Source organism: Alosa pseudoharengus, unplaced genomic scaffold, assembly GCF_046254945.1.
Source record: "Alosa pseudoharengus isolate Yale_2024_CS ecotype anadromous, Long Island Sound unplaced genomic scaffold, YU_APseudo_1.1 YU_APseudo_1.1_scf_3, whole genome shotgun sequence".
Lineage (NCBI taxonomy): Eukaryota > Metazoa > Chordata > Actinopteri > Clupeiformes > Clupeidae > Alosa > Alosa pseudoharengus.
In genome coordinates, this window is record NW_027468718.1 from 46,282,154 (window position 1) to 46,298,105 (window position 15,952).

Here is a 15,952-nt window from a genome sequence, read left to right on the forward strand (position 1 = left end):
ATAGATAGATAGATAGATAGATACTGTAGATGGATAGATAGATAGATAGATAGAGAGAGAGATAGAGAGATAGATAGAGATAGAGAGAGAGATAGATAGATAGATAGATAGATAGATAGATAGATAGATAGATAGAGAGATAGATAGATAGATAGATAGTTATAGCTAAGGATCCTGAACACACAGCTTTATAACAAGGTGATAACTGACGGGATTGCTTTTTTGCCTTAGGAGAGCTTTTAGCCTGAGCTCTCTGTCACTGTTGTTAAATTGAGATTATAGGACACACATATGATATCAACATCACAACCTGTCCATGCAGCATCCACAACTTTCTCTCCATTCAGACAGAAGACGGATGTGCATTGACTTGCGTTCATAAGTTTACAACAGCAACATAATGAGAATACTCTGGAGACCACACATGTACACATTGTGCAATGGCGTGTCCACAGAAGTATACTTCTGCTTTTTAAATACGTGACTCACCACATGAGGACTGGTCAGACTGCAGCGGGGGAGGAAGGGCTCCCGGCCGGGCTGGAAGGAGTGTCCACTCACCCTCACCGTCACACACCACGGGGGGCACAGGGTCACCTCCTCCGTCAGCCGGTGGTCCCGCAGCACCTGCACGCGTCACACGAGATTAGGACCGCAACAACTAATGGTGGTCAACTATAGGCCTTAGTGGTCAACTATAGGCCTACAGTATTGAATGAATCACCAAGTATTTTGGTAAATGGTTAATCGGTAAGGGTAATTAAAACAGACCATGTCCGTGCTCAGGTCAAAATCACACATCTAAGTCCCTGAAAAAAGCAGGTGTACTTAGAGGCCTGACCTCAATAACACTCAAATGTGAGTGTAGTGATTAGCATGTATAGGTTTCAGCATGTACATGTAGTGAATATAGCTATGAATATAGCTATGAAATGAAGCTGCTATTCTGGAAATATATTGGTATATATCATGTATGTTGGAAATACATGTATATTGGTCTATGTACTGTACTGTATAAAGCTTTGCTGGTCTTTTAACAAGTTAGCATTTAGCTTAGCATGATCTTTGGACAAAAGCATCTACCAAATACCCTAAACATAAACATGGACATAAACATAAACATAAACAAGATCACAGAAACGTCCTCTCCCATTACTATACCACTCTGCTGTGTTCATCTGTTCATCTCCCATTACTATACCACTCTGCTGTGTTCATCTGTTCATCTCCCATTACTATACCACTCTGCTGTGTTCATCTGTTCATCTCCCATTACTATACCACTCTGCTGTGTTCATCTGTTCATCTCCCATTACTATACCACTCTGCTGTGTTCCTCTGTTCATCTGTTCATTACTATACCACTCTGCTGTGTTCCTCTGTTCATCTGTTCATTACTATACCACTCTGCTGTGTTCCTCTGTTCATCTGTTCATTACTATACCACTCTGCTGTGTTCCCCTGTTCATCTGTTCATCTCCCATTACTATACCACTCTGCTGTGTTCCTCTGTTCATCTGTTCATTACTATACCACTCTGCTGTGTTCCTCTGTTCATCTGTTCATTACTATACCACTCTGCTGTGATCCTCTGTTCATCTCCCATTACTATACCACTCTGCTGTGTTCATCTGTTCATCTGTTCATTACTATACCACTCTGCTGTGTTCCTCTGTTCATCTGTTCATTACTATACCACTCTGCTGTGTTCCTCTGTTCATCTGTTCATTACTATACCACTCTGCTATGATCCTCTGTTCATCTGTTCATTACTATACCACTCTGCTGTGTTCCTCTGTTCATCTGTTCATTACTATACCACTCTGCTGTGTTCCTCTGTTCATCTGTTCATTACTATACCACTCTGCTGTGCTCCTCTGTTCATCTGTTCATCTCCCATTACTATACCACTCTGCTCTGTTCATCTGTTCATCTGTTCATTACTATACCACTCTGCTGTGTTCCTCTGTTCATCTGTTCATTACTATACCACTCTGCTGTGCTCCTCTGTTCATCTGTTCATTACTATACCACTCTGCTGTGCTCCTCTGTTCATCTGTTCATTACTATACCACTCTGCTGTGTTCATCTGTTCATCTCCCATTACTATACCACTCTGCTGTGTTCATCTGTTCATCTCCCATTACTATACCACTCTGCTGTGTTCATCTGTTCATCTGTTCATTACTATACCACTCTGCTGTGCTCCTCTGTTCATCTGTTCATTACTATACCACTCTGCTCTGTTCATCTGTTCATTACTATACCACTCTGCTGTGTTCATCTGTTCCTCACTGGCCCTGAGATGTTCTGCTGGTACCTTATAGACGGCGAAGCACTCCAGCTGAGCGGCATGCACGGTGTTGGCCTGACGGGGGCAGTAGGTGACTCTGAAGTCCGTGGTCTTCAGGGGCCCCAGCTCGCAGGTCTCGGGGGCCACGCTGAACGGGGAGTCCGGGCCCCCGGGGGTCCAGAGCAGGCAGAGCTTGCCCTTGGTGTGGTTGGTGAGGGTTAGAGAGCGCGAGTGCGGGGCCTCGTAGAAGAGCAGCTCGGGGGGGTCCACGGACACGTGGCAACCAGGGTGGGGGGCACCACGAGGGGGGCGCTTGACGGACGCTGCCGTCTCCACCAGGAAGTACTCGTCCATTGGGCTCATCGGCATCAGGGGGTCAGAGGGAACGACTTCCTGTGACAAATCCTGCAGTGAGGGGATATTAATGCTTCAGACACAGATGAGGAACGCATGATTCAAATGCAGAAAAGTAAAGTCGTTAAAGAGCAAACATATCCAAAACAGTAGTGAGGATAACAGAATGAGGATTTCTTTTTTTTTGCAGATTTGCTACATGACATCTGAGGTGAAGTATGAGGATATCACAAACACACACACACACACATATACACACACAGAGACACTGATTTGTTTATCATCTGAGGTGAACTTATTCCAATATCACATACACACACGCACGCGCACGCACGCACGCACGCACACCCACACAAACACACGCACGCACACGCACACGCACACGCACACGCACACGCACACGCACACGCACACGCACACGCACACGCACACACACACACACACACACACACACACACACACACACACACCTGTGGCATGTTGAGGATGCCGTCCTGGTCCAGCTGCAGTGTTTTCTGGGCCAGCATGGCGCTGAGGATGTCCGGCGGGTAGACGGTGAGTCCGCGCCGCAGGTGCTGCAGGTACAGGCTCAGGTGACGCGGACGCAGCACCAGCGGCTTCAGCTGCTCTGAGTGACAGGTGCCAATCACATCCAGGAACAGAGGCTCCTGTATGTCAGGGGGTCAAATTTCACTGTTGACCAACTTGATCAATTTACTGATCAATTAACCATTCAATCAATCAACAAACTCAATGACCATCCAAATAACAACAACAAAAATCATATTAAGACATTCTATGTAAATTCAGACCCTGCTTGCTTGTTTGTTTGTTTGTTTGTCTGTTTTCGTGGCAAGCTACTCTCCCTGGAAAAGTTGTTTTTCATCAATTCATATGGAGACTTAGGGGTAGCCGTGGCCTACTGGTTAGGGCTTTGGGTTTGGTACCGAACGGTTGCCGGTTCGATCCCATACCCGACCAGTAGGTAAAATGTGGGCGGGGAAAGTGGTTGACCACTGCTCTCCCATGCCCACATCCATGGCTGAAGTGCCCTTGAGCAAGGCACCTAACCCCTCACTGCTCCCCGAGCGCCACTGTAGCAGGCAGCTCACTGCTCCAGGTTAGTGTGTGCTCTGTGTGTCTCACTAATTCACAGATGGGATAAATGCAGAGACCAAATTCCTTACATACGCAAATATATTTGGCCTATAGACCTGATTTTTTACATTTCTATACATGTACGGCTTCTTTGTTTAAGTGAGCAGATTGTGCTGCTGTGTGTGCTTGTGTGCTGTGGGGCGTGGTAGCACCCTGTGCTGCTGTGTGTGCTTGTGTGCTGTGGGGCGTGTTCCCACCCTGTGCATGACCAGACAGGCCAGCCTGCGGCGGTGGGGGATGGGGTGGCGCGGGCAGAAGTGCAGCTGGACGCTGAGAGACGTGTTGGGGGCCACCGTGCCCCTGGGCGGCTCCACGCTGAAGACGCTGTGCCCGTCCACGCCAACGTCAAACTGGTAGTGCCCCTCCACGGCCGAGGAGTTGGAGAGCTGCAGGACGCGCGTGGCCCGCCCGCCCCCCGCCACGCAGCCGAAGTCCAGCACGGACGCGCTCAGGGACATCAGCGGACCTGCAGGGGAAGGACACCCATCACTCTACAGGCACTAGTGATAAAGGGGAGAAACAAATGGGCAAAAATGATATTGACTAAATAAAGACCCTTTGATAAACTGTATTTTGGTGTTTTATGTTTTTGAATACTTGTACTCAGTTTTTTTTTAAACATTTTGAAAAGTTTAAATGTTTCATTAAATGATGCACATAATTTGGAATCACAACCGATTTATCTGGCATGGGGTGGGCTTGATATGATGACAGATCAGATGATATATGATATGAGTACAGTTAGAAGTGCATTGCCCACATCCAATGGCTATGCTGATGGTGTCAGTGTTAAACGACACAGACGTGTATTTTCTTTGAACTTGAGTAAACAACTACATTTAAAACCTTTATTTACTAAAAAGATGTGTTTGCTTTACTTTCGAAAAGATCTGGTTAGAGTTCAATGTACCAATTTAAGTTTAATTTCATTGGTGGTTATGCCCCCCTTGGAGATCAGAAGTGAATGAAGCATCCCCAAACTAATTCTCAATCTCAATTCAGTTTTAAGATGGATCTGGTGTCCGCCAGGCTAGTACATAATAGTACCATACCATACATACCAGTACATGCACACGTTAACTGGTACATTAACAAGCTAGTGTGGTTGCTCCCAGGCCTCTGTTGGAATTTTTGCATGAAAGAGTACAGCAGCAGGTTTGTCCTTGGTATGCCAACCAAAGGGTCATTTTCAAATGTGTTGAGTGTGAACAAACCACAGCAGGAGCCGGTGAGTTTGACCAGCTGTTTGCTCAGGGCCCCGGGTGACGAGAGACAGAGGTACTCCACACTGCTGCTATCCACTGCCACCGGGGAGAAACACACGGGCACCTGCACGGACGACCCTGGGGTCAGCAGGCCCTCGCACACCGAGCACTCAAACACACTGTCCAACAGAGCGGGCCGCTGCAGGCGCGATAGGGAGAAGGACGAGGTCACCTAAGAAAGGCAGAGAGAACAGAGAGAGAGAGAGAGAGTCAACCATCAGTTAGAGAGGAGCAGAGTGAGATGGAGAGAGAGAGAGAGAGAGAGAGAGAGGAAAAGAGAAGAAATTAAGACAAGACAGAAAGAAAAAAAGAAATGAGGAAAGAAACACAAGGAAGAATAAAATCAGGACACATCCTGTTTGAATGGTGGTCTGGGGGTGTTTCCATAATTCTTATCTATTTGCATATTCACCAAAAACTATCCATTACAATGATCTGCAGAACTATAAACAGTCCATGACACAGACTGCACCACTATGTGGACTCACTGGAGAGGGGTTGAATATCTCAAAGTGCTTTTCCTGGGAGCTACCAAAGGCCACGGTTCCGAACTCCAGCAGCTTACAGCCCTCCTGCCCTCCCGGGGATCTGATCTCCAGGTAGGGGTACTTAGCTAGAGAGAGAGGGGGCAACATGATGACAGCACACAAAACCAGTCATGTGCATACTGTTCATTCACTGTCTTCTGGACTCTACACTGATTGAGGTAGCCCCCAAATGATTTGATTGCCACAAAACTGTGAGTTATTCTCCGAGTACAGCATGTTCTTGATAGCCGCAACTGCAAAACCACAGGAATGTCTGATCCACGTATTTCCAGACCTTAATGTGCTTTTTGTCTTTGAAGGCAGGGTTGTGGACAATTTCCACTGTGTAGAATGCAACACGTGATGTGAACTAAGTCAACTAAGTAAACAAAAAACAAAAAAAGCACAACAGATGACAAAATCTAAAACACACACACACACACACACACACACACACACACACACACACACACACACACACACACACAAACACACACACACACACAATTAAACATTTCAGCACTACTGTAATACTCTAGTAATGTAAGGTTTTCCTTGATTGGTCTGAGTGACTCACACAGGCCCTGTAGGAGCATAGAGCAGCTGTTCTCTCCCTGGTCCCCAAAGGCACAGCGGGCCTCTGTCTGATACACCCGTGCCTCTAGGGGGCGGAAGAGCACCGTGACCTGAGTCCCCTCGCCCGGCGCCAGCACCCCACTCTCTGGAGAGAGCTGAAACGGACCATCCACCTCCCAGCTGAAACTGGTGCGCAGCTTACTGGTAGTGGAGATAAAGAAAGAGAAAGAGAGAGAGAGATAGAGAGAGAGATATGAAAGCTCACTACACATAAAAGAAGTTTACACAAGAGAGGATTGGTGAGACCTTGCACATATATTTTTCTTTTAGCAAAGTGACACTAGAACACAAAATAGTATGTTTCAACAACATGGCTGAAGTAAACAGGTGTGTGTCCATAGTATAGGTCCTATATTCAAAAACGGATTTCTTAAAAAGTGCTGGACTACGATCATAATTCAGAGACTAAAGCAACACTTATCCACAGTGGCTCAGCGCACCTGGGATTGCGGAGGGTAAAGGTGGTCTGGGTGCTGTGGTGGGCAGCACAAGTAGGCAGCTGCACCTGCTCAGGAAGCTCCAGGCTGTGACGGGGTATGGTGGCCCGGAGGGACACTTGGAACATGCCCTCTTTGCTCTGGAACTCAATTGTGTCCTGGTACTCACACTGACCAAGAGAAGGGGACAGACCGAGAATAAAAAAGCAACTCCATCTCTACATGCTCCCATGTCTCTGCAATGTCTTACTATAGAATATAAAAATTCTAAAGATATAAAGATACTAACAGATGATAGATGATAAAGGCCTACACACACAGCCGACAACGCAATGGTGATTTATGGCAAGCGATCAACAAAATTGAATAGAATCTGTTGAAGTGAATGGGGCAAGTCAGAGCAACGGGGCGACCGTCACATCACTCTAATCGGCCCTTTTCTGTTTTTCAGGGCGATTCTGATACGTCATAATAGAAAACAGCTTTCTGGTCAGTGTATCTCCACTGAATCAATGGGTGATCGAGTTGCCAGAAGTGTTTGTAATAAAGTGATTAACAGAATTCCACCGTCGCGTTCAACTGTCGCATCACCGGCCATGTGTGACGGCCTTAATTCCCACTAATACTAACCAATTCTCATCGTTACTCACAAATTCTCACTAATGCTCAGTCATTTTCACTAAGACTCACTAATAATAAGTAATTCTCACTAATGCTCACCAATGATCACTAATTTTCACTAAATTCTCAGTTGCCTGAACACATTTCTTGAATCGATCTCCCTTTTGCCAAAACTTTAAAAAGTTTTCACATAGGCTATAAAACACAACTTGCAACAGACACAATAGACTGTTTTTGCAAAACTCTAAACACATTCTCATGCAATAAGACACATTTTGCATTGTGATGCACACTGTAATGGTAGCCACAAGTGGCAAAAGGTCAACACAAATAGAGCACAGATGTCATATGTTAAACACAACTACTCAAAATTGGTCACAATGTTTCAAATGATGTGACACAACCAATATAAGCTAGTTCAGAGTGTAAACAGGTTGCTGAACAGTGGAGGTTCATATCAACAAGGGACAAAAACTATCAGTGAGGCTTTCCGAGAACATTGTAGGCTGTAGACTGCAATGTACTTCTCATTTACAGTACTGAAATGCCTGTCTTTTCCAGTATACAACTTTTCACAATTGCCAAAACACATTTTTTGAAACCTTCCACCCTTTTCTCAAAACTGTAAACACAAACCCCCATTCTCAATACTTCATGTTTACTGGATTTACAGTAAATGTTGAATCCACTGAGTTATGAAGTCTGTTTTGCTTTGTTTTGTTTTGTTTTTAAACAATGTATTGTAAACAATGAACATTTCTGGAGCTATATGAGCTGCCTGAACACTGTGTTTTTCATTTGTTCATTCAGTGTCTAATGACTGCTCAGTAGTGTTTTCATTTTGACTGCTTTGTGAGATGATCTGAAAACAGTGTTTGGTTTTGAACACACTGTTTTGAGGCAATTGTTCAGTTTTTGGGAATGTAGTTTGAGATTTGGGATTTGTGTTTATAGTTTAATATATAATATAACAACATCTACGTATTAACAATAACAAGTACTACTTATTAACTACTTATTATTCATTTCTTTTTCAGCCATAAAGCCCTGGTGCTGTGGTCCTCACCTGCTCCAGTGGCCTGAAGGTGACGGGCATGGAGAAGGAGGTGCCAGGACTCAGAGTGATGACCTGTGGGAAGAGCGTGGTGAAGGCCTTGGAGGCCGGGGGCCTGAAGCGTAGCCGCTGCAGCTTGCCGTGCACGTTCTTCAGGTAGAGGGTCTTGGTGAACTCGCCGCCCAGCTCCCAGCGATCCCACACCAGCTCCGCCAGGGTCTCCACGCCCAGGAAGCAGCTGCGCTGGGACGAGCTGCGCCTCTGGGACTCTGAGGGGGACTGGTGTGGGGCAGAGGCCTGCTGCCAAACACACGCAGACACACACACACACACACACACACACACACACACACACACACACACACACACACCGCACACATACACAGACCACACACACACACACACACACTTGGATGAATACACATAATGTACAGTAAACACATACAGTAGACACACACACACACACACATGAAAGACTCACAGACTAGAGACCCCCCCCCCCCCCCCCCCACACACACACACACACACACACACACACACACACACACACACACTACATTTCTTAGAGATTTCAGGATACAGCCTAAAATACAAACTATATCTAATTAGTGCTGTCATTGCCACTGATATATTGATGCAATACCACATAACACCTCTAGATGACCCAGCAGACTACACTAAGACCCTGATCTCAGAGCATGGAATGACAGTTCTTTCTAACATCAAGGCATTTCCCAAATGTTTTAAACCAGATACCAGCTCCAACTCACCACACATTGACTATTCCACTCATCATCATGCAAGCTATAGAAATATGACGATAGACATATTTGTTCCTATGCTATACGATGTAACAGTTTATTTTATTGTGTGGCTTCAAGTGAAATGAATGATGGACCAAAATGGAAGAGGAAGAAGAGAGGGATACTGGTAATTATGATGAAAATAATAATTAAGGATGATGATGGCGATGGTGGTGGAATAGGCTAGGCCTATAAGCCTAGGCTAGATGGTGGCAAGAAAGACTTCTGTGTTAATCTATCACTTCACCTTGTTTCGCTTTCCATACTTGGCTGCTCTAGGCCAGTGCAAGGTGGGATTCAGGGGGTTCGCCGGAATGTCAGTCAGCATTGCTGTGGAATGAACAGATAACACCGTGGAAGTAGTGTGACATTATCACAGGCCGACAACAACTTGACAGGTTTAGGATACGTGACAGGCTCGCTCGCTCAAAAAGTCAGCTCACGTGGTAGGCTACAGACCAAACAGGAAACTGCTATAACGTGAAGGTAGGCTACAGACCAAACAGGAAACTGCTATAACGTGAAGGTAGGCTACTGAACGATGTAAATGTGCTTTTATGTCCCTGCCACTCATTTCCTTTACCTGCATTTCTATTAAGTTAGCTAAGTGAATGCCTTGCGCCACTTTAACGTTACAGCGAAACGTGAAGCAGTACGATTATTCAAGCCGACGCCTCCGCCTAAATCTCGATCTAGACTATACCGTTAAGTGACAGAATTTTTATTAAACAACATGGGTCTAGTAAATGGGTTACGTTAACGTAGGCTACAACCCGCTTTTTGGCATTAATGTCGAGGTTACTCGAGCCTGACAAGTATGTTGAGACGCTAGTTCTTAGTGTGTAGTAGCCTAATAATAACTGCAGATAATTAGTTCATCTGGAAAATGCGCGCCTGCCGCCTGTAACATCACTGACATAGAAGCTACACTGACAATTTAGCAGTAGGCTAACGTTATTTTTGACACAAAGTAGCCTGGCCTAAGTTAACTTTAAGCGACTCCATGCGGAAGCTGGTGTTTGTAAATTTAACGTTAAGTTAACGTTTGTATGATTCTTGGTCGGTCTTACCTTGCTCAGAGTTTACATTAATAAATCAGAGAGTGAGTACAAATACAGATCATCCAAATCGTCTAGCCAGATTGTAGTGCCGATATTAAGTTTATAAAATGTGCCATGTCTCGTTTGGACAGCAACTTTGCGAGAGAAATGTTTCCACTACTCTCCATGGTAACGACAGGACCCGTAGAGGGACAATATTCACGACCACTTTTCGAAACCCTTTTTAATCAAACCTCTCTCCCTTGCAGCTTGACGGTCAGTGGTGCCAGCTAAAAGCACGGTTAATGACTGCGTATAAATATGCAGTTGTCAGCCTTACGGTAGAGAAATATTCCTCTCCATCTGCTCTCATATTTAATCACCGCCCTTACACTTCCCTTGGCTTAAGGTTCCACTTTTGGTCACTCGGGTAATTTTCTTTTTCACAAATTAAATGGATTTGTGACATCACCATAAGGGGCTGATTATTTTACTTCCCCTTCATTAACTTAATTATTTGACCATCAGTAAACCTGCCGGAGTAATTCATATTTGAAAGCTGCGGTCGTAAATAAGAGTCTCCATCTCGCTGTGTAGCTGGATTTCGGCTAGCACCAAATCCTTGTGAGGAGGTAGGAATTGGAAACGAATAAGCAATCCGAAAAAAAACAAAATATTATTTCTGTTGCTTAGCCTATATAAAATTATTAGGAGATGCAAACACAAAAACATCCAGTTACAATACAAGACAACTGCAAAATGCACAGATGCAGAAATGGCAAGGACAACACCTGGTTTAAGGACTTCAAAAATATTGCCCAAGCCACACTGTTTTTATTTGTCATTTAAGAAAATGCAGCATTTATTTGGCTAATGTATTTTCATTGCTATTTTTTTTCTTTTATAGGCTATAGACAGTGACTAGTAATAATTACTATAATTAATTTAAAAGCCAATAAATTAAATATAATTTAAACAATTTAAATAACATTAAACAATGACACCACTAACATGACAAATGAGTAAGGAAAAAAATCCCATTTGTACAGTGCTTAAAGTAAACTCATTTTAAGTGACTTACTTTTCTCAGACAGACAGACAGACAGACAGAAGACAGACAGATCTACAAGCATGGCTCTTTTGTTCAGATCAGTCCTCTAATAGTGATATGTAGGCCTATACATGGAACCAGGCCAGAATCATTCAATTGTAACTGAATTACACTTGTGAATGGTACTAAGAATGTCTGCTATTTGGCATTACATTGCAATATTACTGCTATTTGGTATGTGCATTGGCACAGTTTATATAATTTCCAAAAGATTATTTAAATACAAAAAAGGACCTTATTATTGTTGTTGTTGTGAATGGGTGGACTTGGGGATGACTTTGGGATTTTAATTGAATGAAGATGTAGTCAGTCATATCAAAATCCCATAATGTTGGGTTGGGTAATAACAGGGGAAACAGAGAAGTTGAGCAGTCTTTAATAATAGTCCCCTTCTCCAACAGTCTTTTTTTTTTCTTCTTGTTTTTACTTCTCTTTTCTTCAGTCCAAACCGCTGTAGAAGTGGCCTATACTGTACATACTGAATGCATGGGGAGGTTTCAGTGGTCAGTCACCCAGAGTCAGGAATGTAATTCAGCAAGAGGAAGCTGAAGTGGGCCGCATCCCGCTGATGCACACTTGAGCACTTGTGCACTTGCACTTCTGACAGTGCACCTCAAAGTACCACTTTTGTGAAGTATTAGAGTGGGCAACAGGGGTATAAAGAGGGAAGAGTGGGGTCAAAGAAGGAAAGCGGATTTGAGCACCATGCTCCGTGCCCTTCGATCACGTCACAAACAGTGGATACCTAAAGGTGCATTTCAAGGATGCAACAAGCGTGGCTAACGGGACGGCCTCGATGTCACTTCCTCATAACGCCACGCCAGGCCTCCTGTCCACACTCAGCTCGTCCAGCTCGTCCTCGGAGTAGGAGCCGTGGGAGCTGTAGCTGAGCTCCGACGAGTGCTGCGAGAAGTCCACCTGACGGGGCACCGCCACCGCCACCACCCGCATGCCCCCAGCCCCTCCTATCGCCCCCGTGGAGGCCCTGAACCCCGTCTCCTCCTCCTCGGCCTCATCTTCCTCATCCTCCTCCTCCTCTTCCTCGCACTCCAGGTCCTCATCGTCGTCGTCGTGGGCGCTGGAGCGACGGGTGTCGCTGGCGCCGCCAGGCTTACCGGACCGCTTGGACCCCAGGAGCCTGACCTCTGACCCCTGCTGGCCGGACCGCTTGGACCCCAGGAGCCTGGCCTCTGACCCCTGCTGGCCGGACTGTTCCTTGGCCTTGCGGCTTCGCTTCCACTTCATACGGCGGTTCTGGAACCAAATCTTCACCTGAGGAGGGAGGGAGGGAGGTGTGCTTTTAGAACATATATACACTATTTTTCACCTGTAATCACTGTTAGGTTATCATGTCTGCGTGCCAAGTACATCATATAGACCCTTTAAAACACATTCTAACACGTTCATGCCTGTACATTTCATCACAGTATTCCTTCTCCCTAAACATGTCTGTCTTCAGAGACAGATTAGCCATTATTCCAAATGATGTTTGACCTCTGAACCATATGGCAGACCTTCATGCTATTTCAACATCTATTATGTTTCTTCTCTCTTTCTCTGTAAAGCACTTTGCTGTTTATTTCTTATTTCAAGGACATGACATTGCCAACTTCTAGACTTTGATGTATATCAAATAAGATCACTTACATCACAAGATCGCCTTTCGCTCCAATGTGTAAAAAGTCTTTTTTACAGTAATAATAAAACCTTCAGTAGAAGTGAAGACCTGATTACACAGGGATGTGTTTTTCTCCCTCCCGGCTGTACTCGTGGCACCTACATAGCTCCCCGGCTGCTGATTACCTGCGTCTCCGTGAGCATGAGAGAGGTGGCCACCTCGAAGCGCTTGGGCCGAGACAGGTACTTGTTCAGCTTGAACTGGTTCTCCAGCTCCAGCAGCTGCTGGCTGGTGAAGGCCGTCCTGGGCCGCCGACACTTCCCCATCAGGCCTGCCTGCGGAGCTGAGGGCAAGAGAGGACAGCGTGGAGGACAAGAGAGGAGAGAAGAAGAGATTAGGAGAAAATGGGGAAGAAAAAAGATCAAATGAGAAGAGAGAACAGACAAGAAGAGAGGAGGAAAAAGAGAATGAGGATGTGTGAAGAGGGAAGAAGAGGGATGAAATGATGGGAGAAAAGATAACAAAAGACAAGCAAACAAGATGAGATGAGAATGATGAGGCACTGCGGCAAGGAAACAACAAAGCAGAATGCTGCCTTTGACCGCTCCAATGTCCCCTTCCCATCGATAATGATAACAGCTTTACTCCGCTTTACTGTTGATGACAGCACCGGACATATTACTCTGGCGTGGCCATAAAACTCAGGAGAGCGCCATTAACTTAATGAAAATTCAATAAAAGTGCACAGAGAACTTTATTGATGAAGTGAGGACTGGTTAAAGTGTTTCTTTATAGTTTTCTTTCTGACAAAGACAGTTTTAATAGAGCTGTCGTTTATGATTAAATAAAAAGGAAAGAAAATAAAACCCTTCCATTATAGCCAAGTTAGCAATAAACACTGATGCAATGACGAGACATTTTATTAAGGGCTTTCTGCTCAGTGTAAGTTAACCTCTTGTTATTGGAAAAATAAAGGGAATTAATTTAGATGAAGTGTCCCAACTCTATTTTAAAATTAGCATCCCTTGCCCTTCTACATTTTTTCCCTTCTAAAAACTGACTCGCAAAAGCCAAAATATTATTTTAAAATGATTAAAATATGCCTAACGAAATTGACTTCAAACGAATGCATTAAACACAGACTAGGCTACTGGATACATCATAATGACCCACGAACTTGCTGTAGACTATAACGGGAATTAACGGGAGGTATAGGCCTATATGTATCGCGCCTATGTATTCATCTTTCTGCTATTTCATTTAACCCATTCCACAAGTCTATCACTGAAGTATATTATATATTTAATTGATATCCGACCTTTCAACAAAATAAGTAGGGTAGTCTCTCCAGAAACTGCACACAATATAAACATGTCAATAAACAATCGTAAACAATTGTAGCCTATATCCCTTCTCACATGCTAAACTCTAGCCCCGACATTTCAGCAAACTCTTCTCATTAGGGATTATTTTACCACTGTAGTCTGCGAGACGTGGCATCATCATCCCCGCCCGGATCCAGTGCTCCAGCGGAAACCCACCAGCCATAGCGGCCGCCTTCAAGTGCGCCTCAGGGTATGGCATATGCGGGAAGCCCGAGTAGGAGAACGCTGGATGCTGAGCCCCAAGAGCGGCGAGGGAGTACATGGGTGCCGGGTACATCCCGGGTATGGTAGTTTGGGACAGTGAAGTAATTCCCGGGGTGGAGATGTTCAAAAGGCCCGGTTTGGGGATAATTCCGGTTTGGATTGGGATGATTCCGGTTGTCCCGCGGGGAGATGTTTCTGTCTGTCTGAATGCCACTGCTCTGCCCTCCATGCTGTCCCCGCAGTGGGTCGGTGAGCCCGTGTGGCTGAACGGCCGTGATTCTGCTCCCAACAGGGCATCGATGCGAAAGTTCTTAGACTTGTCCATGGTCATAAGTGTGAAGGTTTGCAACTCAATGAGGGCAACTGGAACCTGAGATGACTCAGAGCACGTTCTCATTTAGTATTGCTTTGCAGCCAGTAATACTTTTATATTAAAGTGAAATTAAAATTCGAAACTCGAACAAATATTTGCATCCAGAAAATGGTCAGTAAAATTGCGCAAATTTGTAAATCAAGTCTACCTACTTAATCTGATCAAATCGCTGCATACCCGACCTTTTTTCGAAATCTGTTTGGCTATTACGCTTCAGCTTGTGCCGTATTTCCCTTGCAATGCTCTTTAACATTTAGTGTGGCTTGACGTAGTCCCTTTGTCCCTCTCTATGCTTACTGACAGCTTCAAGTGCCGCCAACAACTTTTTGACGCACTTCTCCGTGCTCCTACAGGGCAGCTCTCTGATTGGTCACAGCTCCTCCACCGAGAGGTCGGCGTAGTCAAAAGCTTTCTAATTAACTAATTACACTCATATTTACTCCGCCTCTCTCTCTCTTCTCTCTCTCTCTCTGTATCTTGCCATTGGCACCCAGACTGATCCCAAAAGCTTAAACAAATTATTGTGCAATAAAAGCACACATGGAGTCGCACGTAGACATGTCTAAATGTTATACAGGCTATTCATGATTGTTTTAGGGAAACGTGTCACATCTACTGAGCGCGTCAGAGGCTTTTCGTCCTTCACAACAAAGGCTCTAGTGAGCCGATGTAAGTATAGCAACACCGATAGATCCTGATCTGTAAAGGCTAAAAAAAATGCCCTTCGTGTGTTTAACAAATAAATCTGGTTTTATTAATATATTTCCCAGGCATTTCTGTATTTTTTATATGCTTGTGTTCTTCTTTGACCACAGAATTATTGGACTTGTTTAGGAGACAGCTCTTATTTTGCATTTAAAAACACTCATCAATACAACAAGTAAAACCACAATAAAACAATTCCTAACTTGTAACTAACTGCTGTATATTACAATTATGTTATTCGGGGGGATTAAACAACTCTTTGACCAAAATATAGAAAATGGCTTATTTGACTATGGTGCTGTGTCAGACTAGGCCTATTCTCTTTTGCTATTTTTCAATGAGTAACTGTTGAAGAATTGTTTTACAAC

The 15,952-nt window shown here is 44.5% G+C and overlaps 2 protein-coding genes across 2 annotated transcripts in view; both read right to left on the reverse strand.

Moving 5' to 3' along the window:
- cfap65 (cilia and flagella associated protein 65) overlaps positions 1-10,365 on the reverse strand; it is a 44,401-nt gene extending 34,036 nt beyond the window's left edge. The window contains exons 1-11 of the mRNA XM_076262872.1: positions 10,219-10,365; positions 9,396-9,478; positions 8,358-8,645; positions 6,674-6,840; positions 6,175-6,374; positions 5,559-5,683; positions 5,020-5,242; positions 4,003-4,271; positions 3,118-3,315; positions 2,321-2,698; positions 490-627 (exon numbers count right to left, since the gene is read on the reverse strand). Coding sequence (XP_076118987.1) covers positions 490-627; positions 2,321-2,698; positions 3,118-3,315; positions 4,003-4,271; positions 5,020-5,242; positions 5,559-5,683; positions 6,175-6,374; positions 6,674-6,840; positions 8,358-8,645; positions 9,396-9,476 — 2,067 coding nt within the window. The 5' untranslated portion in view covers positions 9,477-9,478; positions 10,219-10,365. The remainder of the gene's footprint in view (positions 1-489; positions 628-2,320; positions 2,699-3,117; positions 3,316-4,002; positions 4,272-5,019; positions 5,243-5,558; positions 5,684-6,174; positions 6,375-6,673; positions 6,841-8,357; positions 8,646-9,395; positions 9,479-10,218) is intronic.
- Positions 10,366-11,640: 1,275 nt separating this feature from the next.
- mnx2a (motor neuron and pancreas homeobox 2a) lies at positions 11,641-15,606 on the reverse strand. Its single transcript, XM_076262731.1, has 3 exons — positions 14,393-15,606; positions 13,103-13,260; positions 11,641-12,571 (listed from the first exon to the last, which is right to left on the reverse strand). Exons 1-3 carry the CDS (start codon positions 14,901-14,903, stop codon positions 12,107-12,109), a joined length of 1,134 nt encoding a protein of 377 aa, XP_076118846.1. The 5' UTR covers positions 14,904-15,606; the 3' UTR covers positions 11,641-12,106.
- Between the last annotated feature and the right edge of the window lie 346 nt (positions 15,607-15,952).